Source organism: Phaseolus vulgaris, chromosome 4, assembly GCF_051622355.1.
Source record: "Phaseolus vulgaris cultivar YP4 chromosome 4, ASM5162235v1, whole genome shotgun sequence".
In the NCBI taxonomy this organism is placed as follows: Eukaryota; Viridiplantae; Streptophyta; class Magnoliopsida; order Fabales; family Fabaceae; genus Phaseolus; species Phaseolus vulgaris.
Window position 1 is genome coordinate 15926894 of NC_143501.1, and position 23191 is coordinate 15950084.

Genomic DNA, 23191 nt, shown 5'->3' on the forward strand with positions numbered 1-23191 from the left:
GAAAGGCCACGGGCTATAAATTGATCGCAACTCCTCAGCTAGTGCATGGCACCAATCAGCATGCTTCTGACATTGTTCACAACATTGCGCATATTTCATGCAATCTTCTTTCATGGTCGGCCAATAATACCCAGCTCGGTTGACCTTCAATGAGAGAGTTTCTCCTCTTTTGTGACTACCGCAAATGCCTTCATGAAGCTCGACCATTATGCTAGCACACTAATGTCCACTTACACATGTCAGGATTGGATGGGTATAATCGTGACGAAAAAGATTTCCATCTATAAAAGTATACTGTCCTGAATTCCTCTTAACAATCTTGGCCTCCGTGGGCTCAGTATGAAGTAACCCATCAACGAGGTATCACTTGTAAGGTGTTATCCAAGTCTCCGTGGTGTCGACCTACAAAACTTCAAGAAACTCATCCCTCAATAATCTGTAGGTGGTTATTCTTGGGACTTTCAGGGTTTCTTGAATCATCGACTGATGTCTTCTCCCTTTCCCTGAGCTGACCCCTAAGACCTCCACAAGGTTGACCTTGGTCACTCCTCCTTCAGCTGTCATGGGTGACCTTAATGTCTCCTGCATCACTGACCTCTACCGATTTCCCTTCCCTGAGCTAGCTAGCTTAGACAACAAGTCTGCTCGGGAGTTTTTCTCTCTAGAAACATGATGCAAATCAAATAGATGTCATCAATAGAAGAAATGGACAAGGGCCGAAGCATTTAAAGTTCTTCTTATTAGTCCTTGCAAAAGATGAGGCCCAAGCCCAAAGCCCAAACCCAAGAAGGCCAAGCCCAAGAAAGCCCACTCCAATCAAAGAATCACTAGAAGCATGGCTACATCATTGGGAAGAGATTGCCAAATGAAATCTCTCTTTGTAATATCTCTTGTATTAAATTGTAAATAAGATAGGATAGCCTTAGGGAAGTGCCTAAAAAGGAAAATAAAAGAAACTATACATGTAAAGGCACTTTTAGTCACTAGTTACATAGAAATGGCTAGGAAGGTCACCTTTTGGCCTAGTTAGGTACCTTTTGTTCATAGAAGGAACTTGAAGGAGCCTTTCCTTCCTTCCTAACCTAGAGGGCCAGTCATCTCCCATTCTATAAAAGGAGAGCCTTGCCTCATTGTAAAAGGAGATTTGAAAATTGGAAGTAATGAAACTCTAGTGAAGTTTAGAGAAAGTTGTGAGTGTTGACTCTTCTTCTCTCTTTGGTCTCATCTTGTGAGCTCTTGGGACTCTCAAGTAGCGGCACCACCACTCATCTTGGAAGCAACCACCCTCCAAGTGGCGTGAAGATCATCCCTTGATCAACAACCACATAAGTCTTTCTTTCCATCTCTTTTTTCTTCCGTTTTGTGTTCTTTGTTGGTTTCCCTATTCCTTGTTCGCTGCAATTTGTCTTTGGTGTGTTTCTATCTTTTTCTGCACGTTATTCCCCTTATAATACTCTTGTTGTTCTTGGTTCGTTTTCGTTTTGGTAGCATTTTACATGCGAAATCTTATTGTTTTCAAGTTCTTCTACATGGGTTTTGTTCTTTTGCTCATTTCATTCGGTAGATCCTTGTATGCTGCGTTAACTTGCTGTTCTTAGCACTGTTCTTGTGATTCATGAACTGTTCTTGAGTAGTTTTGGGGTTTACTTGTTGTTTTAGAGTTACCCATTCATTCTATATCCATATCATGTTATTGGAATCACATCAAAACATGAACAAGATCAAACATAAATAAAGATCTGCACGTACCTGAGGTATGAAGCTAGCTGCGAGTCCTTGGCCTGATACTCGCCTATGACAAGCAATGAGTCACTTTTTACTAGCAAGCTTCGAGCTCCCAACTCCTTGGCTAGCAACCTCTCGACTATCAAGGCCTCGTACTCGGCTTGATTGTTGCTTGCTTTATACGCAAACCTGAGGGCTTGCTCGATTAAAAGCCCTTTCGACCCTTCTAAGATGACCCCAGCTCCATTCCCTTGTTGATTGGAGGATCCATCTACTGAAAGGACCCAACAAAAGTCAACTGAATTGGGCTGGGAGTCCTCAAACGAAAGTTCTACCATGAAGTCAGCGTATACCTGATCCTTAATCGGCCCCCATGACTCATACTGTATGTCAAATTCGAATAACTTAACTGCCCAACAGACCATGACCGGCTATATCAGGCTTTTGAAGGACCTGCAAATGGGCAGATAGATCATCAGGATCATGGTGAAACTCTTTAAGTAGTGGCGAAGTCACCGAGCTGTAAACACCACGACTTAAGAGGCTTTCTCGATGGCTTGATACCGAGTTTCTGGTCCCTACAATACCTTACTCACAAAATAGACTGGCTTCTGGACGTTATCCTGATCTTGTTAAATGACTGAGTTGATTGCTCGATTCGTAATCGCAAAATAAAGACGAATAGGGATACCTGGGATGGCTTACCAAGAACGGGGGAGTGGCCAAGTACTCTTTCAACTTGGTGAAAGCTTCCTTGCATTCACCAGTCCACACAAAACGGTTGTTCTTCTTGACAAGAAACGAGAGAGGGTGGTCATGCGCTCGGTGAGCTGTTGTACCTCCCTCACATTAGTCGAGCTGCTCATCCCTATTATTGTCGTGCATTTGTTGGGGTTAGCCTTTATGCCCCTCTCAGTTAGTAGGAAACCAATAAACTTCCCTGCTTTTACCCCAAACACACATTTATCTGGATTAAGCTTTAAGTTGTACTTCGCTATTGTTGTGAATAGCTCTTCCAAATCAGCAATATGTTGATCCTTCCTTTTCGACGTGACGACCATGTCGTCTACATATGCCTGCACGTTTCGCCCAAGCATGGGGGCGAGGATCCGATCCATCAGCCTTTAATAGGTGTCGCCAGCATTTTTTAGGCCAAAAGGCATGACCTTGTAACAGTAACTGACGACCTCGACCATAAAGGATGTCTTACTCTCGTCCTTCGGGTGCATACGAATCTGGTTAAACCCCGAGAACGCATCCAGAAAGCCTAATAACCGACAAATTGAGGCGTTGTCAACCAAGGAGTCTATGCTCGGTAGCAGGTAAGAATCATTGGGACAAGCCTTGTTCAGATCAGTGAAGTTGACACACTTCCCGTTGTCCTTCTTTACCAACACAACATTTGCCAACCACTCAAGGTATTGGATCTCCCTTATGTGGCCAACAACCAGAAGCTTCTGAGTCTCCTCTCGAGTGACTAAACGCTTATCTTCATTGAACTTTCTTCTCCTCTGGACCACGGGCTTGACCCTTTCATCCATGGTAAGCCAATGGCATAGAAAGTCTGGGTCTATCCCGGGCATGTCCGCGGATGACCATGCGAAAGCACTCATGTTCTCCTATATCACATTGACTATCTTATTTTCTAACTCTTTGCACAATGAGGTGTCGAGCTTGAACTTCTTCCCTTTTATCTCCCTTTCTTAAACCTCTTTAACAGGTCCAGGTCGTCTCTCATTGACGACATCTGCCTCCACGATCCATTCTGGCTCGCCGACCTGATCTCCCACGAAGCAGACCAAACACCCGTCGTATGGCCTCAACTAGTCAAGAGATAACTGCAAACTGGTGAACGTTCCCCAAAACATCACATCAGCCGAACTCCCCTAATCGACCAAAACTCTGTGCACCTTCCGCCCTACAGTGACAACATATATCACCATTGGATCATCCTCATGAGGAACCACATCTTCCAATTCAAAACTTGTGAAGCAGAGAGTGGGCTCTAGAGGAAGATCAGGTCTCCTCGTATCCAGGGATATCACCGCTCCTGTGTACCGTTTACGTTTGAAAGTCGAGCTTCCTCCTCCGGAAAATCTTCCCAAGATGGTGTTCAGCTCTCCGTGGATCGCTCATGTGTTTGGTCCCTGATAGCAATCTCTCCCTTTGGTTATTCCTAGTTAACCTTGAGATACTCCTTCAAGAACCCTTCCTGGACCAAGCTAGCCAGTTGGTGATCGAAGGCTATTCATCGTTCGACGTTGTCCCCAAATGCTCTATGGAACTCGCACTAGGCATCTCTTCGCGACCCCAAGTTCTAATCTGTCTTTTGGGGGAAACTTTAGGTTGTCTGCTAGCCCTAGCATACCCAGGAATTTGGGTCGAGTTGTTGACTCTTCCCTAACCTTCAACTTGGGCTCATCTTCTTGGCTACATAAGGTACATATCTCAAGTCCGTTCTCTTCTCGACGGAGGTTTCCTTGACCCGCAGGTCGATCTCGGTTGCTCTCCTTAGGCCTAGATTCCCTTGAGCGCGAGCCGCCATTCTTCTTGAGTACAACCTCTTCCGCCTCGATGTGTGCGACAACTCGTTCACGTACCTTGAAAAATGTCTCTACTAGATTCCTCGAAAAATGGTCATGTCATTATCCCTTGTTCGAAAGCGACGATCATCATATCTTCAACATGTGTTTGAAGTCTTACCGTAACCGCCCAAAACCTATTTGGATAATCTTTCAGCGCCTCTCCTTCCCTTTGTCTGACGCTGAAAAGGTCGTACAACCTCAGGGGTTTGACCTTGTTGACCGAGAACTATTCTCTAAACATCATGGAGAACTAAGGGAAATAGGTGATTTGACCATCCGGGATCCCACTAAACCACTGTAAAGTTGTTCTTGTAAAAGTGCCCATGAACATCTTACAACAGATGGCATCTAATCATTTGAGCATTGAATGCCATGAGATGATTTTCAAGGTCCTCTACTCCTGTGAAAAAGGTAATTTTATGTGATATAGTGAGGTGGCACAGGCCCATCCATAATTCGCATTAATGGCTTGGAGTTTTATCTCGATGACGAGTTTAGAGATTGTTCCCTGGTGGAATCTCTGTCACGTTGGTGCAGACTCTTCCGCAATTCCTCATTAGTTTTGCGCAACTCCTCATTGGTATGCGCATGTTCCCCCATGGCTATCCGAGAGGCCTCTATTTCTGCCATCAGACGATCTTGCAAGAGCTCTTACTCAACTCGACCTTGGCTTCTTCTTGGATTCGCTCTTGCTCTCTTCGATATTATTTGTTTGCCTCTTTGAGGGCCCTCATGGCCTCCATGAGTTGCTGTAAGGTGGGGGCATCGTTTCCTTCGGATCCCAGCGGGCCTTGCCTTATATTTCTCATCACGTTAGAAGGCTTAGTCGTAAATGTGGATGAGATCAAGTTTTATCGGGCCCCACAGTGGGCACCAAATGTTCTCGCTGGTTGACCTTGGATGGATTAGGTGGCCAAGCTCCTCTTTTGTCTTGTCTCCAATTGGTGCTCGAAGATGCCGCTCCACAGGGACAAACGACGATCAAGTCAGTGAGAGCATACAAAATAAATATTCAGTTTCAGTCTCAAGTATTCATAAACAACATATTATTTGTTTGCCTCTTGGAAGGCCCTCATGGCCTCCATGAGTTGTTGTAAGGTGGGGGCATCGCTTCCTTCGGATCCCAACGAGCCTTGCCTTATATTTCTCATCACGTTAGAAGGCTTAGTCGCAAATGTTGATGAGATCAAGTTTTATCGGGCCCATAGTGGGCATCAAATGTTCTCGCTGGTTAACCTTGGATGGATTAGGTGGCCAAGCTCCTCTTTTGTCTTGTCTCCAATTGGTGCTCGAAGATGTCGCTCCACAGGGACAAACGGGGCTTTATCTGTTGATCACACTCCGACGATCAAGTCAGTGAGAGCATACAAAATAAATATTCAGTTTCAATCTCAAGTATTCATATACAACATATTATTTGTTTGCCTCTTGGAGGGCCCTCATGGCCTCCATGAGTTGTTGTAAGGTGGGGGCATCGCTTCCTTCGGATCCCAGTGGGCCTTGCCTTATATTTCTCATCACGTTAGAAGGCTTAGTCGTAAATGTGGATGAGATCAAGTTTTATCGGGCCCCACAGTGGGCACCAAATGTTCTCGCTAGTTGACCTTGGATGGATTAGGTGGCCAAGCTCCTCTTTTGTCTTGTCTCCAATTGGTGCTCGAAGATGCCGCTCCACATGGACAAAATGGGCTTTATCTATTGATCACACTCCAACGATCAAGTCAGTGAGAGCATATAAAATAAATATTCAATTTCAGTCTCAAGTATTCAAAAACAACATACCTTTATTAGGGATCTCAAGCCCCTTTTATAGATATCCCTTCAACGATTTTCTCCAATCTCAACAAAGCAAAATTTCAACAGGAAGAATATAATCTTAATAGAAAACATATAATCATAACAGAAAAACATATTACTTACGTGCACCTTTATCTTCAGGTGTTTAACAAAAATAAAACATTATGTTCACATGCACCTTTATTCTCGGATTCTAACTACTTTATTCTCAACAACTTTTATTGGTATTTAATTAGCGTATATATTATAACCAATCTGAATATTCTTCTATTTAATTATCTTTTTCGAGTTGTTTCTCAGTATCTAAGCCGAGCTCATGGCCCACTCTTTGGGCCCATATTGGCCCAAAAAATGAGTTGACCTAAACGCTTGAACCGAACCGAGCTCCTAACCAATACAATACTTTGCCATTTCAAACATTATTTCTTCTTTTCTTTCAAGGGTACAAATGGAAAACAATAATAAATGTCATCTTAAACTTTTAAAATGACATATAAATGAATGAACATTTTTTTCTTCAAAGATGATTGGGATAGTAATCAATATATTTTCTTTGATATATTATACAATTCAATTCAACATTTTATATGTTGGCCCAATGTTTCTTCTTTCAAGTGATATGAAAGTGAAAGAATGTTTTTACAACATGACAAATCAAAAGAATGGATCAGGGAAAAAAATCATGGTGTTACAAGTTATGCAATTATGCACCATTTTTGCTAGCCCATGGTTTGATGACAGTGATAACAATGATTATAATAAAGATGAGAAGTATCAAGATTGCAACACACATCCATTTTCTAGAGTTCTTTTGATGTTTCTTGGCCGATATGAGGGCGTTGTTACCTTGCTGCACGTGATCGACTGCACTTGAAACCTGATTCAAGAACAGAACAAAGTTTGATCACAAACATAACTTTCCACCAATCAAATTTTCACAGCGATTAACATATGTATGCAAACATACACGCAGAAAAACATAGGTAGAGGACATATTATGTTAGGAACTGAAAAATTAGCATATATCTGGAAAGATGGTGTGATGGACTTTTCCACTTTCCAGTGCATAAAGTGAACAAAAAATAACAAAATTGCTACTTGTGTGATTTATGCATTGGAAAGAAGAAAAATCTCTTGTTTTAGTTAATTCAAATATACACTTGGAACTGCTAATTTTCACCATACCTACATACATTGATCATATGGATGATCAAGATTAACAGTTCTCATGTCTCATTTATCGTTATAACACTGTCCAAAGGAATTGATTTACACATTCCTACATCCAACCCTTTAATTATGATTATGCACTACCTAAATTTATAAAAATTAAACAACAATAAGAAATACTCAACTAACTCTTATTTTCATACGTTTTTTAAAGTATACATTACTCAATTTTGATGTATGTCAACAAGGTAAGGGTGAGGGTCACGCTGATATAAACTGATCCTTACCTATAGAAGGCACACTATTGAGCTGGACATGAGTTCATCTTAGTCATATAACCATCTATGGATAATGAAGATTGTTTTAAACTTTTAATCAGTTCTAATCTTGACATACAAACATTTGAATTATACAGCTAAATTTTGCTCCTTTCACACCCTCTTCAAAGACTTGATATTAAAATCTAAACTTAACATGCTTGATGAACAAACAAGAGAAGTTGTGAGAGAGAAAGAAAAACTATGGAACGGCAATTATTATTGATCAGCAAAACTGGTATGCAAAAGAGGGAGTGTTTGTTTACATTCAAAGCAAACTGATAGAAATTAACAATAGCTAAGACTTGACACGCTATATCTATGGTCTTAAATGCAAAGAGAACAAAATACCTGTGTTTCGATGTTGTCTAGCATGTCTCCTTGTGCATCCACTAACACCGCAATATCCAGAAATATCTGCCAAGACAAAGAAATTAAAGTAACTAGATATCTATCTCTTGACATATCTTGCACGCATTGTGCATTATAAGCATAACTCTAAATTTTTAGTTTTCAGGGCTGCCCATAATTATTTTATGCTTTATTCCTGCTGTTTATCTAACCAGGATATCAAAATGTCCTAATCACAGTCAGATTAATTAAACAAACTGACTAAATACCTGTTGTAGCTCAAGAAGCTTTTTCTCAACATCTCTAACTGCTTCATGTCGCTCTTGTATTTCAGCCAAGGCGTCCATTATCTACAAAGATAACTCATGTATGAGGAGTGTACGGTGACAAGGTAGATTTCCTGATATCATGCAATTTGCCTATACCCCAAGGAAGATCAATGTTCCTCACCCCTCCCCAGCCCCAAAAGCACAAATTATGGGGGAAATATTAACAATGTAGGAACGGTGGGTTTAGATGAGTGGAGGATATTCATGCTGATATTGATGAAGTTGAATAGGCATTTGAGGAGGACTTGAAAGAGAAAGTAAGAGGGATATATGAACCTGGCCTCGCCCTTGTTCCTGAATTGCCTTCTGGAAAATTTGTTCACTATCTCCAGTTTCAATTAATCTGTCAATTGTCTGTACATCGTTAAATGATTAGAAGAAAAACTTCTAAAAGACATTTCTATCTATTAATAAAAATTCAGAAAAGAAAAATACCTCCTCATCAGCTCTTGTGCCAGTAACTGAAAATCATGAAAACCAGAGAATAAGAAGAAATTAACTCCATTTCAAGGAGAAGTAATGGTACAGAATTGCATAAGATTGAATGTAACCACTGGTGAGTAAACAACTCAAACCTGTAAAAACTCGTCTCTCAACAACCTCGCGGTACTCTTGATGGATGACCTCTCTTAGGGTCTGCAAATATTTTCAAAAATGGATTCAGATGAATTCAAAAGGACAGGAGAATAAAAAAAATCACAAAAAATGAGACAAACCCACCTGAAATTCTGCCATTTTATCTTTTAGTTTCTTTTTTAAAGAACTGCAAAACAATATAATATAAGGAACAGGTGAGATGAAAAAGACGATAATATTTTAAACTTCAAAAGGACTAGAAATTTAGTTGTCTTGGAGGAGGAATATTGACGTCCAAGAGTCTCTTGTATACTTGTATTTATCAAGTAAAACTCAGTGTCTAAATGGTCATATATTTTTGCTGCAAGAGAATTTGAGAAAATAATTGTTGGAAAGTTATGAAAGCAGGGAGAGAACTATTTACTAAACTACAAATACAATGAGAAACTCAATTTCATAACTATTTACAATGAAAAACAATAACAAAATAAAAAGTCAGATCATTACTGACATGGTTGTTGCTGTTCTTGAGCGGTCAACACCTGAACCTTTTCCGCATCCAGACTTCTGCCTGTTTGCCAAATTCTACAACACAGAATGAATGAGTAGATTTACACCAAGAATCCATGGATTGAATAAAACAGATAAAAAGGAATTCAGTAGAGACACCTCTTTGTCCAATTCTTCAATTCTGGTCTTTATGTAATATGCAGTTTTCTTAACTTCATCAACATCTTTCTCCATTTTCTGCTTTAAAGCTGCAGACAATCATTGGATTAAGCCGAATTAATTAGTTTAACACCCATGAACTTCATCAGATCCCCAGAAAAACAAAGTTCAAATCTTTCCTTTTATCAGATGGGCAATTTAACATCTAGAAACAGTCCTACTTCAGAAAATTCTTCATATCAATATAACAATTTTGAACTATAACTTGCAAACTATTTCTCTATTACATGTATATTTAATTTATATTTTATAATACAAAATTTCAGTAACACCTACAAGAAGGATTCCTCTAAAGGTTCAATGAGTCACAAAAGTATAAGTAATTTCCCCAGTTGAGTGTCTCACTGCAATATTTTTAAAAAAATATTTATTAAACGTGACTCAATAATTTTTCTTTAATTTTATGTTAATTAAAAAAAATCAAAAGGACAATCGAACATGCATAAGATAGTTTAAAATAACAATATAACAATATTATACTAACCCTTCATGGAAGGAGCCTTAGTCACAGCTTTGGCTTCCTCATGGGCATCCTGCATACAAGGTTTGAATAGAAATGGTGAGGACTAATTTCGAGTAATTTTTATGTCATAGTATAAACCAACAAGTAAGCACAATGAATTTTAGTAATTTGACCAAACATGTCATTTATTTACTTAAGGTGGACTCTTACCAAATTCCAAAACAGAAACAAATGTGGCTCTTCGTTTAATCCTTTTTCATTTTTCTCAATTCACTTGATATGAAAGCTGACTACAATTCAACACAACTATCTTAGTCATAATACAAACTACAAAATGATAGGAAACGTTAGTCATTCTAGTTTTACATACTTTTTATCCTTCTTAAATGGTTTTCCCGACCCTGTCATCTCATCTCTCCACTTGTCACTTAATCTAAACTTGCAAGTCTACGTAAGTTTTTCTGCCAACCAGTTGAATAGAAATGCCTTATGGAGGGCACAGTAGAAGAAATGAGTTCAAGTTGCTTATAGATTCATACCATCAATGAAATGTACGATGAATGCAAGACTAATGCACAAACATACGATGGTATAAGAGAGGATTTCCCATTAAAAGCATGATTACATCAAAGGTCAACTGTGAGCTCTTTTTCTCCATCTCTTGATTTTGGACATAATTACAAAATATATCAAGGAGCTATTGTCTAAATTCATGCATTTTGTAGATGTGATCAGGTCCTAATTGGAGAATGAGAGGAAATAAATGCTAAAATGGAGTTTTGGAGGGGAGATTTAGAATCACATGGAAGTAGATGTAAGGTGGTGTACGAGGATTGTTAGCTCGTAAAGAAGCATGGCGGCACAGGTATCTAGAGTAGAAGATGTAAGGTGCAGGTGCATATGATGGTGGATGAAATTTCCATAAGCTGTTTTCAGCTTTTTTCAATAAGCTCTTCAGATAGCTTATGAAAACAGCTTATAACTTGTATTGTAAGAAAACCATCTACTTTATTTTCTCTTCAATTTAAAAATAACTTATACATAAGTGTCGTATGATAAACACTTATTCAAAAAGTACTTAATTAAAGTTATTTACCCAAATGGGCCCATAATCTATCAATTGGAAAGGGATTTTGTTGTTGACGTTGTAGATCCATCTGCAAATTGCAAATAGACTTTTCACTTTGCCCGAGTTTTTGCATAAAAAGAATTGGTTAGACTATATTAGAGCTTCGAAGTTCTTATGAGATAGATGAAGTAAGGGGTTTCCAACAAGTTTAAATAATAGAGTACAATTTTCTTATCAGCAAGACTTTCTTCATTCTTCAGTCTTTATGAATTACACTAGTGTACACCAGGAAGTAAGAGTTCAGGTAACAAATAAGGTATACAGAGATGGTTCTGCTGTTAGATTAGCAACACGAAAATAACCTTGACTTTGGTAGGCCATGCACACACAAATACATATCATGCCTATATTGCCCACTTCTTTATTTATAATTATTATACTTCAGTGAAACTTAATAAATTCATTAAACTGTCATCCATTTGCATACAACTTTGACATGATCAAAACTGGTTCTTCAAGCGTTCCAAAAGCCAACAATTAGTACAAGTTTGTAAAGCAGGTTACCTGGAGCTTTTTCAAAAGCTTGTCCAGTTTAGCATATTGCTTATCAAGCTCTTGAACCTACAAAAAAAACCCAATCATTCAACGACATGAACAACATGATTGAACATGAATGCTAAGGCCCCTAAGCTAAGAAACGGAAAGAGATAATGAAAGATGAGCTGAATAATGTTTACACACACACACACACACACACACACACACATATATATATATATATATATATATATATATATATATATATATATATATATATATATAAATAAACACCTTTCTGAAGAAACTTTCCAAGCCCAGTTCTCCTGAATTCCTCGCATATTCTCCTAACTCAATGTCACCACCTCCGTGACCTACGCCACGCGGGATTTCAAATGATTCCTGAGAAAACAAAATACATCATCAAATTACTATGTATGGTTCAACTCTAAGACTGAAGTTGCTATCAGCACGTCCTCGATAAAATAGTCATTGAAGCAATTGCTATCTTAACATTAGCACATAGACAAAATAACACAATATTCTACATACCAAAAAACCAGTATTGAGCTTAGATGCATTTAAAATTCAAAGCACAACAAACAGAACAAATAATCTGTTTCAAAATTTGAAGATGGTCTCCCTACAAGACGTTTTGACTATTAAGTAGTATGCTACTGTTAAGACCTACGTAGTGACAGGTAATTCTAAGACCTAACAAAGATGGATTTATGCATTGACCCTTCCTTAGTGCACACTGCATAGCTGTTCGTTTTAGTCCCGTGGAAAGACTGTAACAGTCAATGGAAGGATTGAATTCACAGCCTAATTCATTGTGTGCAAATCTAAGTAACTAACTTCATTCAATAGATATTGTAGATATTGTGAATGGTTGTATGCACTTCAACTTATAGCTAAAAGAAGTGAAGTATAGTTTCAACTCATTGTATATTAGAATGAAAAAATCAGAGAACATTGTATAAGCATCATGGTTTCTCTAAGATGTTAACTGTTATATAAGCTGTTAAATATAAAAAAAAATTCTGGGGATTGGGAAAGAAGTGAAGTATAGTTTCAACTTATTCTATATTAGAATAAAAAAATCAGGGAATTCTATTGGCATCATTGTGTCTCTAAGATGCTCACTGTTATATAAACTGTAAGGAATAATTTAAAAAGAAAATTCTGGTCACAAGTATAATAATTTTAATCTGCTCACAACTCAATAAATCACAGCTTATACCCTTCACATCACTTCCTAAAGGGATATCTTTTGAGTTACTGTTTTACCACAAAGAACATCCAATGTAATTTGATTAGTTAATAAGAATCTGCCAATGGCAAGAAGAGGCTACTGAAAATATCATTAATGATTTATAAATTACTAATTTAGTCTTTTATTTTAAACAATTACAAGATAGTTGACCATTGAAAAGTAAAACCAAGTGCATGTTTAACTCTAGATTAATTTAATTGTCACTGTCCATGGCAACCTCTTTCATTAATTTTCCCTTTTTAAAACAGAACAGATCGCAACGCAGATAACTACAAATCTCGAAACCGTTAACGCTAAATTTCCATAGGCTTAAGAACACTATATAGTGGCAAAGAGCAATTAAATTAAATTTCCTTCAAGAAACAGACACCAAAATTGCATTTCAACATAACTCAAACAATGATGAAGAAAATGAAATCCCATTTTTCAAATGTTTCAAACCCACATTCATCAACCCAATAATGTTCTTTCTTTTTCTCAGCAAACAGAGAAAACAGAGGATAAAAAAAAGTTGATATCCTGAGTTTTCACATTGTGCACAAAGCTAGATCTGACAAAAACCCACATGAAGAAAATCACAAATGCGTGAAATAAAAGGAGAAAGAACGAAGAACAAGATGAATCAACAATGAAGAAATGGAAAAAAAAAAAAAAAAAAAAAGAGAAAGAGAAAGAGAAGGTAGAAAATGGAAGGTTACCGTTAGAAGGTCGTTCATTGTGGAAGAAAGACGAGAAATTCAAAGGGAAGAGGGAATGTGTTTGGAAAAGGGTATTAAGATTTAAGAGTTGTTGAGGACCTGGTTAACAATAAACCAGGCCAGAGTTTCATTTCTAACCAAGAAACAACAAAAGAGAGAAAGAAAGAAGAAGAAGAAGACGTGTTTTTGAAACTTTTTTATTTATATTTTTATTTGTTTGTTTGTTTGCGTTGTTGTAAGAATGGAAAGTTTGGAAATGCAACCACGACCCTGACACGTAGGTGAGGTGATAGCTATTTTGAAGGGTTTAGGATAACTAGAAATTAATCATTAAAAGCAAAATAATAATTATTAGTTAATTTAGGATTTTTTTTTGTTTTGATTTGGAGTGATTTGGTTTCATTTTAAAAGTAAACTTTTGGAATAAGATAAAATAAGCATGATAGAATTATTTTTTTAAACAAATTAATTATAAACAAATTTGACTAATGTTCTTTATCAATAGAATAATTAATAAAAATAAAAGTTTTGGGATGGCTTTTTTATTACAGGAGCCATGGGGACAGTAAAACATGTTGGTTGAAATGAAAAAATGACTATAAGATTGCATTCTTATTATCACTAATATGCGTGTAGTCATGTTTTTATAACATTAAAAATATATAAATTTATTATTTTATACATAGTTAATTAAAATTTTTAAAAATAATATAATTTAAAATATATATCTTTTATTTTATAAAAATTATATAACCATTTAAAATAAGTAATTTAATTATTTTAAAATAAAGAAAAATTATTTAACTATTTATCTTATTAAATAAATAAATTATCCTTTATTTATTAAAAAATAATATTATTTGATTAAAATACCACATCAAAGAAATAATGCATTTTTTATATAATGGTAGGTAAGTTTTACCTTTTTTTGTATGTAGTTTGTTTTTATTAGAGGTCGTTAAAATGATAATAATTTATATAAAAATGGATAATCTCCTACTAATTGTATAAAAAGAATAGAAGAGAGTTTGGTGAACTCAAAGGATAAATGAAAACACATACATACATATATATATATATATATATATATATATATATATAAATAATTATTTCAAAGTTGAATTTTATATACAATTAGAGGAAGTGATTTCTTATATGCAGTTAAAAGACTTATATAATCTTATAATATAGAGACAAAAAGAATATTGCTATTATTATAGTTATAATTTGTAGATTAAATGTGCATTACATTTAATAATTAAAAATAGATTAAATATATGTTTAGTTTTTATGAAAAGACATTTCGATTTTAGTTTTTGAAAAGTATATTGGCTCTTTTTTGTTTCTTATTAGCAAAACATCTTAAAATGCATGAAAAGTTATTATATTAATTGAATTTATTGAATAATTAAGTAACAGTTCTATTAGTTACAAACATCAATATCAATACATGAACAGTGTAACAAAATTTAATTACTTTAATAATGCAGGGGAAATTTTAGGGAAATATACTTGCATTGGTTCAATAGTTTTAATTATGGTTAGGATCTATGAATTCTTTTTCTATCTGTTCTCAGTGTCTGCGTTTAGTATCTGAAATTAATCACTTAATCTTGAAGCAATTAACTTCCTTAATTGAAGTAATTAGACTGCGAAAAGGGGAATAATAAATATTTTCTTTCTCTGGTTGGATGCTGAATTCTGCACCCAATTCTTAATTTGATCATCAACATTTTCAGTTTGTTTCAACCTTGTTACCCTAAAAAGAAAAACTTTTTGTTTGTAACTTTGTGTTGTTAACGAAGATACATTCTTTTCAATATCTTTTTGAAAGCTTTTTCTTAATAATCAGTAAATACTGTTTATTTTTATTGTTAAATTAATTAGAATAAGATAGAAAAGATAAAGAATAAATGTTAATTCGACATTATGCATATTCTAAGTAAAACTCACGATTTAGTCCAAGATTTAGTGATATTAAATTCCATTTCTATCAATAGTAAAATAAAACCAATAAAGTAAAGAAAAAAAAAATACTGCAGAAAACTAACTGAATTACACTTCAAAACAAAATATAGTTTGAGATCATTGCATTATTTGTACATATTGGTATTGATTGGAATACAATCTATTATAATTGATTTTTGAATTATTAGTTTCTATTTATTTATTTTTTTGTTCTTTTCTTTTTATTGGATTCAATTCCAAGTTAAAGTGAATTGGAAATCCAAAAGTGGTAAAGATATCAAACTGATATAAAAAAAAACAGCAGGCATAAAAAATTTCCTTTTCAAAAACACTCTACATCTTAAAACAGCAACAAAGGAAGACAGAAATTTGAAGGAAGAAAACTAAAATGAAAACTGAAATTTGAGATGCTAACCCAGGGGTTGCAGATTCAAAAATGTTTTAGATTGTCCCGTTTGATTACAGGTAAAGGAAGGTAGAATGTCAAGGTTGGTTAAAAAGGTCTTGCAGCCTCTTCGATCATCTTCTTTACTCTGGTCAACTTCTCAATCTCCTTCAGAGCCTGGAATTAGTTAAGAATAAAAGCGAATAAGAACAATGATACACTGCCAGAAAAAAAAAATCAAATTTGTCAAGATTCAGTAATAACAGTTGGACAAGCCAAAATGGTTAGGCTCATTCACCACTCCATTCAAAGTTTAACAATGCTTACTCATTGTAACAAAAATTAGGCTCATTTAGTACTTCCTAAAAGGAAACAGTTATCATGGCATGCTTCTAGTTGTTTGCATAAAAAATATAACCTCCAAAGTCAAGTCTTCTCGTGTAACTTCATCTAAGTTGTCACAACCCAACCGAGATGCTACTTCTGTAAAAGGAAAGAAGATGTTAGGACTTCAGACAAACATTGTAAACCAAACAAAAACTGTAAATAAAACAGCCAGGGAAGGTTGCGTACTTTGAACTGAAATAATAGCATCAGCTGTAGCATATCCAGCTCTGTATTTAACATATATAGCACCTAGTTCATCCTTTACCTAACATCAGTTCTCAGAGGCATTAATAATCAGGGATTTAGATTTACTGAAAGAAAGTTTGGAAACTAGTGTAACAACACTTTTCACAGCAGGGAATAAACCTCTGGGTATGATCCTGAAATAGGTATTTCAGATGGAGTAAACTGACTCTCATCTTCTATTACATCCCTAGCCACAAGATCTACAGGCACATCTATCCACAGCGTAATTCCATGTCTCAGAAGTGCCCTATTGTCAATTCAAGAGCAAGTCAAGATAGTAATAAGAATGATGATGACGATCATAACTAGAGGTAAATCCAAATTCATGCATTCACGCAGTCAATAATCCAAAATTGTTGGATGGAGATCAAGTGGATCAAATCTCAAATGCAAGATATAAGTATGATTTACCAAGGTAAGATGAGTTGTTTGATCTTCATCCAACAATTCTTATTCGGTCACTGTATGGGTGTATGAAAAAATTGACTACAGTGACAATGGATTGTGAGCACAAATAGCTAGCAGTCATAAATCCATACAGATTAGTAGGACTTGTCACAGCTCCATTGCCTGCACAGACCACTAGTCGACCCATGGAAGATAATTGCTTCAGTACTTCAGTCTGCATTTGACATGCAAAACGTAAGTATTTGATATTCCAATTCAACAGTTAAATAATGGAAATGAGCATCTTTATCCAGAAAACTCAACTAAAAACGAAAGATCTCAGCCATGTTAGTAACTAAGGTCACACATACAATTGAAATTTAACATATCTGCTAGTTCTTACAAATGAATCAAATTTTTATTTTAGTAACAGTAAATATTTTGTTGATTTTGATCTTTATAAATTGTAGTTTTTTTAATAGTTCTTTTGGCGTGTCATGTATCTAGATGCGTTATAGCATATCTGATATGATTCAAATAATAGTTCATATTGCATGCTTTGTCATCCTTAAAAGATAAAGACCATTTTAAATCTATGATAACCAAAAATCAATGAGTTTTCTTTTAGGATTAAAATCAAAATTCACCATGTATTTATTTATAGGCAGTAAAAATTGCAATCAATCACCTCAGACTCATAGAAGCCTTTCGTGTCACTTTCTGTAAAGGATTTTTCAGCCAGTGCACCACCTAAAGCTTCTTCCACCAAACTATCACTGGACAGAGTACATATCATCAAGTATAGCTAATAACTGAAAAGTCCCTTTTTTTATCCGAGAATAACAAACAAATACAAACCTGTCAAAATAATAATACCGTAATGCATCAGCCAGCAGCTTTCCCAAACTGGTTTTGAGAGAACTTTTCATTCCTTTGGCAAAAATATAGAATTGGGTTAAGTCACAATAAAGTAATGTTTAGATCCAACCTTTTTTTAACGTTTCTCTGTAAAGAGAACTGGGGTTTTGAACACATTTCTGAAAAAGCTCTTAAAAAATTAAGCAGTGTAATTTTTATACAAGAAAAAAATTCTAAAAATATTAGATGAAGGAATTCTTAAATCTCTCCATCCTCTGTTTTACTTTATCTCTTTAATTAAAAGACGAGTTATTATAAGGAGAAAATTTAGATACAATCTTTTAGGAATTGCTTCTATTGTTCTTCAATCAGAATTGCAGTTTCATTTCAGTATGTAACTAGATAATCTTTTAATACAAATCTTTATTACGGAGATTACCAAGATATAACTCCTTCTTTATGGAGAAGAACAATACAAACACTTAATTCACCATATCTGTATCCAAGTTTTCTCCTTGAAGTTATATCTGGCTAAAATAATCATTCCAAAAGGTGTATATTGACAAATTTCAGAAGGATTTGCTACTCTACACCTACTTGTTTTAGAAGTAAGATACATAACTTAAATAACCTCAAGAAAAAAAAATAATAACTTGTTTAAACAATCCAAGGTCCTTAATTGAAAAGGTGTTTGGTATTCTTACCAACCAGAAATATGGAGGTCCCTTTGAGGTCAGAAGACACCTCTGCAGCTTTCTTCTGAACAAAAACTAAAGAAACAGTTAAAACAATCTTCTATTCTATCTATGCAGATCACTTAGAGTATGTTTGGATACAAAACCAGAAAGATTTTTTAAAGTTTCTGTACCCAAAAAAAACTATATTTTCAGTACAAAAGCTCTCAAAAGCACTTTTAGTTCATATCCAAACAACCCCGTAGTCTTCATAACACAATCTCGATCAGTCTCACCTTCACCACAAGAGCCGAGTCCGTGGCACCAACAGAAGCTGAATAATAAGATTGGCAACATAACATCAACACCATTGGTCAATTTTTTTTATTTACACAACATTGGTTAATTAAGAACCTATTTAGCTTAATTTCAAAATAAACACTCCCACAAGAAAAAGATTTTTTTTTTTTCTAGAAACTAAACTTATCATATACCTAAACTATTTTACAAAAATTCCCTCAACTAACTTCTTTAAAAATCACATTTTTAAGTCAGTTTACGAAAAAACTTCTCTTTACAAAAAGTTTACCCAAACACAACCTAACCATTTACATAACTGCACAATTTGATTCAGAAACAGTGGGGAAAATACAATACAGTTACGAGGCTTACACGGAACGGTGCCGTCCGATACTGAGCAATTGAGCCTGCGAAGTCGAAGGAGGTTCGGGTTTGGATTTGGGCTCGGATTCAGGTTCGGATTAGGGTACTTGAGGAAGAAATTTGAGTGCTTGAATTGAAGAAAATCGAAAGAGCCATTTGGAAGCGCGAAACGAGCGTTCATGCGGTTCACACTTACCTTCTCCATTCCAAATTTTGTTATCTTCTTCACTCTTCCACGCTCTTTCAACTATAAACTATAAACTATTTAATTTGGTTGGTATTGAAAAAAAAAGTTATAATTAGAAATAATAAAACCTGTAAATGGTTTATCCATACACAATGAATTTAATTTTTATGTACTGCTTTATTTTTTTCAGATGATCAATTAATAAAAAATTATAATATGACTTTCAATACAATTAAAAAAAGTTAGCAAATATTTAAGTGTAAGATTATACAATTAAATAATAAAGTAATCTTACTCCAAAATTTCTTTCTTAAAAATAAATAGCTTCATTTCTTTGATTTATTGTTAAGGGAAACTAATCAAATCTAAGATATCATATTCTTTTTGTGGAGACTACTAGGGTTTTCCTTCTTGTAATTCAAAAAGAAAAAAAAAACAAAATCATACATTAACTATTTACTCATAAATTTTGTTGTTGTGGAAATTGTATCCACAAAAGGTTAGAACTTGAATTATGTTTATGTGATATGTATAATATTTCTAAAAAATAAATTAAAATAATTTTCGAATCTATTTAAAAGAATAATTCTTTAACTCTCATCCAACACAATTTATTTTCCAAATATATAAATTTAGAAACTTAAGGGTAATCGCCAAACTATACTTTAATATATCTTAATGATGGGGGAATGTGGCTCTCTAAATTTTTAAATCAAAAAGAAAAGAAAACAATCAAAGGAAATCTAAATGAAAAATAAAATTAACTTAGTCAAATATATTAAAAATATCACTTATAATAATAATCCCTTACTTTAGTTCCTATGCAAACAAAAAATAAAAGAAAATTATAAAACGATAAAAATATTTGAAATAGAGTAATTAAATTAAAATTAATATAATATTAAAAATATAAGATATTGTTTAGTTGATTTTGTAATCCCCTATATTAAGTTATTGTTTATTTGAGTAGACTCATATTGTGTCTTGATTTTATTAACATGCAACATAGAAAGATTGAGAGGAGTTTGTGTATTTATATTTATAATCAAATTTTGATTAATGGGACTATTTAAAAAATGTCTTATGGGAGAAGTGGAAATAATTTAAGAGTTGTAAGTAGTAAAACCTTTTGTATTGTTTGATTAGTAAAACCTTTTGTATTGTTTGGTTTATCTCTCAGATGATTAATTATTTGTAGTTTTAAACGCTATTCAAATTTCTTCTAAAATTACAATGCTTTTTTAATCAATAATATATATAAGAGTATAAGAGTACTTCAATTCATCATGTACAACAAATTTTAATATCATGTTATTTTTCAATCACTTTTTCCACAACTTCTTGAAATTTTATAGGTCTTACAAGTTTTTGAGTAATCAAACACGGTTCCTTCATCACTCTTGGAGTTAAATTTTTCAAGATATTTAGTGTTCACAGTGAAACATTGACATTTAAAGGATGTAAATTAGATATATTAGGTTTTTAACCTCTCCTTAACGTAGAATTTTCTTTAAGTATAAGTCTGATGTAGATTCTATTTGTAAATAATAATATTTGTTCAAAATATTTTGTTGAGTTGGAATTATAATTTAACATAATTCTAATTTCGTATAATGAACTATTTTTTCTCCACTATACCAATTTGTTGTAGCGTTATGACTTGAAAATTGTAATGAATATTATTTTCCTTGCTTATTTGATTTCTAGGATATGAGGGGATTCCTAAGATACATTAAAATGAGTCACTAATTATCTTGAATCATTACAGGTGCTCCAATTACTATCACAAAAGGCTTTTAAGTGAGCAGAAATGTTGGAAGGGAAAAAATAAACCAAGACTCGAAGCTCCTTTAATATATCTAAGAACTTTAACTGCTGCATTATAGTGAGCAATTGTAGACTTAAAAAGAAACTGAGAAAATTGTTGCCCGAAAAAGGTTATGTCAGGTCAGGTATTAGTGAGATACATAAGTCTTCCAATTAATTTTTTGTATGCTTGAATCTTTGCGAACGAAACATTTCCAATAGAAGATAATTTTGAATGATTATGAATTGGAGTATGTGCAGGTTTGTAGGGAAAAGACTTGCCTCTGTTAACAATTCCAGTGCATATTTCCTTTTATTCATCATTATCCTTTTCTTATTTCTTGTTATATCAAGACCAAGAAAATATTGCATTTAAGGTATGTAATATTTTAGACCTGCACATTTGGACCTGTATTCCCTTCACATCTGCCTATAAAATTCCCTGCACATATGGAGTTGAATCTATATGACCAAGTCATTTGTTGTTTGCTACTCGTTGTCCCCATTTTTTTACAAAAATATTGTCCACCCAAAATGTTTAGTTTCACAATAATAATCAAAACGATTTTGGGTATGCATTTGCAATATCAATTTTGCTTTGAAAAATGGAAACCACAACTGTGTTGAAATTGATTTTTGGTTCCTATTTGTAAGTTGATATTTTTGAACTATTTTGGGTACAATTGTTGATGTTTACACACTATTTTGGCTTCAGAATATTGGTCAATGCTTCCAATTTTATCTAGGAAAAAATTGATGAGCTAATGCTAGAAAATCCAGACACTGCATCAGATATATCTCCAAATGATCTAATTGGTGTCGTTTTTGGAAAGGTACATCCAAGGAGGGGCACGAGAGGTGGATCCCAGACCACACACCAGTTCTCAATAAGGGAGAAGCCTAGATCATGAGAGTCCATGCGTGTGGAGTGGATGACGCGTTTAGGCGTAACACAAGTATAGAGCCATTGGAAAGGATGCGACCTGTGAGGGTCACGTTCCAGTGGTGAGCTGCATGCATGGCACGTGAACAACTGGGGCGCTCCCAAGATGGGCGACCAAAGAGATCATGTGCACGAGGAGACATCCAGGTGGTCATCCTATCAGAGGTTGCACTCTAGTTAAGGAACTCCACGTGTTAGGTTATCCTAAAAGTGGGTAATTGTGGCGTTGGGGCCCACCCCCTCAGGAAGCCCATTTTGGGTAATGGAAACAGTGGAAACCCTAGTTTCAGTCTATATAAAGGGAAGTAACAAACTTGGCAAGGTACGCTATTCATTTTGCGCCGCTTAACACACACACAATTATACTCTTACGTTACACAGTTTTGGTGTTTCCTAGCCCTAAGATTGACTTGAGCGTCGGAGTGCAAATGACCTCTAGGGCGCCTTTTGCCTTTATGTTTTCAGGCATTCATCAAAGGAAAAGCACGTGCGAGCGCATGGATTCTGGACGTGAGAGTGATGTAGACGCATAAAGACATTTTAGGTCAACCGACAGGAACATTTGGCGCCCACCGTGGGGCACGATACAAAACATTGTCCCACCAGCAAGAACCAGACAGATCCAGAAGATGAGAAGTACGAGGCAAGGACTTGTTGCACCAAACAGGGGCGAAGGCCTCACCCTGCAACAGGTTATGGAGGCGATGCAGACCCTTCAAGAAGAGGTGGCTGCGTCAAGAGCAAACCAAGAACGCATCCAGGCTGATTTGGCGGCATCACGGGCAACGAGCGGAGAACTGCGTCGTTCGAATGAGGAACTGCGCAAGGATATGCAAAATCACGTAGGCAAACGTGAGGAAGAAGATCAAGAACCTGCAACGCCGCCCAGGGAGTTCCCGATGTTGTTATCGCAAGAAATCATGGATGTCGTGATACCAACCACGCTTGTAAGGCCCAAAGTTACCTTCACTAGTACGGAGGACCCGAAGGCCCATCTCACGACTTGCCATACGCAGATGATGCTGGTTGGGGGCTCCGATGCGGTGAGATGCAAGCTGTTCATGA

At 35.2% G+C, this 23191-nt stretch overlaps 2 protein-coding genes across 12 annotated transcripts; both read right to left on the minus strand.

The window, feature by feature from the left end:
- Positions 1-6704: 6704 nt before the first annotated feature.
- Positions 6705-13859, minus strand: LOC137837400 (syntaxin-132). Of its 2 annotated transcripts, XM_068646380.2 has the most exons (13): positions 13623-13859; positions 11943-12050; positions 11676-11732; positions 10064-10112; positions 9520-9608; positions 9362-9435; positions 8995-9037; positions 8850-8910; positions 8710-8735; positions 8551-8628; positions 8215-8295; positions 7946-8011; positions 6705-6984 (listed from the first exon to the last, which is right to left on the minus strand). In XM_068646380.2, the coding sequence occupies exons 1-13, from the start codon at positions 13638-13640 to the stop codon at positions 6811-6813; spliced, it is 924 nt and encodes a 307-aa protein (XP_068502481.1). In that variant the 5' UTR covers positions 13641-13859; the 3' UTR covers positions 6705-6810. The 2 variants fall into 2 exon arrangements, with proteins under 2 accessions (XP_068502481.1, XP_090157466.1); XM_090301340.1 differs by lacking the exons at positions 6705-6984; positions 7946-8011; positions 8215-8295 and having other exon boundaries at positions 8563-8617; positions 13623-13837.
- Positions 13860-15893: 2034 nt separating this feature from the next.
- On the minus strand, positions 15894-19477 carry SKL1 (shikimate kinase like 1). 10 transcript variants are annotated; one of them, XR_016520418.1, is made up of 10 exons: positions 19200-19477; positions 18824-18861; positions 18558-18609; positions 17854-17926; positions 17684-17771; positions 17020-17230; positions 16729-16855; positions 16549-16627; positions 16394-16458; positions 15894-16152 (listed from the first exon to the last, which is right to left on the minus strand). XR_016520418.1 is itself a non-coding variant. In XM_068646382.2 (10 exons), the coding sequence occupies exons 1-10, from the start codon at positions 19393-19395 to the stop codon at positions 16084-16086; spliced, it is 870 nt and encodes a 289-aa protein (XP_068502483.1). In that variant the 5' UTR covers positions 19396-19477; the 3' UTR covers positions 15894-16083. The 10 variants fall into 10 exon arrangements, 8 of the variants coding, with proteins under 8 accessions (XP_068502483.1, XP_068502482.1, XP_090157468.1 ...); XR_016520417.1 differs by having other exon boundaries at positions 18558-18612; XM_068646382.2 differs by having other exon boundaries at positions 17148-17230.
- Between the last annotated feature and the right edge of the window lie 3714 nt (positions 19478-23191).

What these genes read in the sequence shown, in the direction of transcription:
- LOC137837400 (XM_068646380.2), bottom strand. An exon ending in AGCTTTTGAAAAAGCTCCAG is followed by an intron (nt 10,113 to 11,675) that starts GTAACCTGCTTT and finishes CCTTGTATGCAG; the next exon opens with GATGCCCATGAGGAAGCCAA. An exon ending in AGGAACAAGGGCGAGGCCAG is followed by an intron (nt 8,296 to 8,550) that starts GTTCATATATCC and finishes TTATCTTTGTAG; the next exon opens with ATAATGGACGCCTTGGCTGA.
- SKL1 (XM_068646381.2), bottom strand. Translation starts at nt 19,395, where the DNA reads ATGGAGAAGGTAAGTGTGAACCGCATGAACGCTCGTTTCGCGCTTCCA. An exon ending in CGGTATTATTATTTTGACAG is followed by an intron (nt 17,772 to 17,853) that starts GTTTGTATTTGT and finishes TACTCTGTCCAG; the next exon opens with TGATAGTTTGGTGGAAGAAG. An exon ending in GTGACAAGTCCTACTAATCT is followed by an intron (nt 16,856 to 17,147) that starts GTATGGATTTAT and finishes AATTGACAATAG; the next exon opens with GGCACTTCTGAGACATGGAA.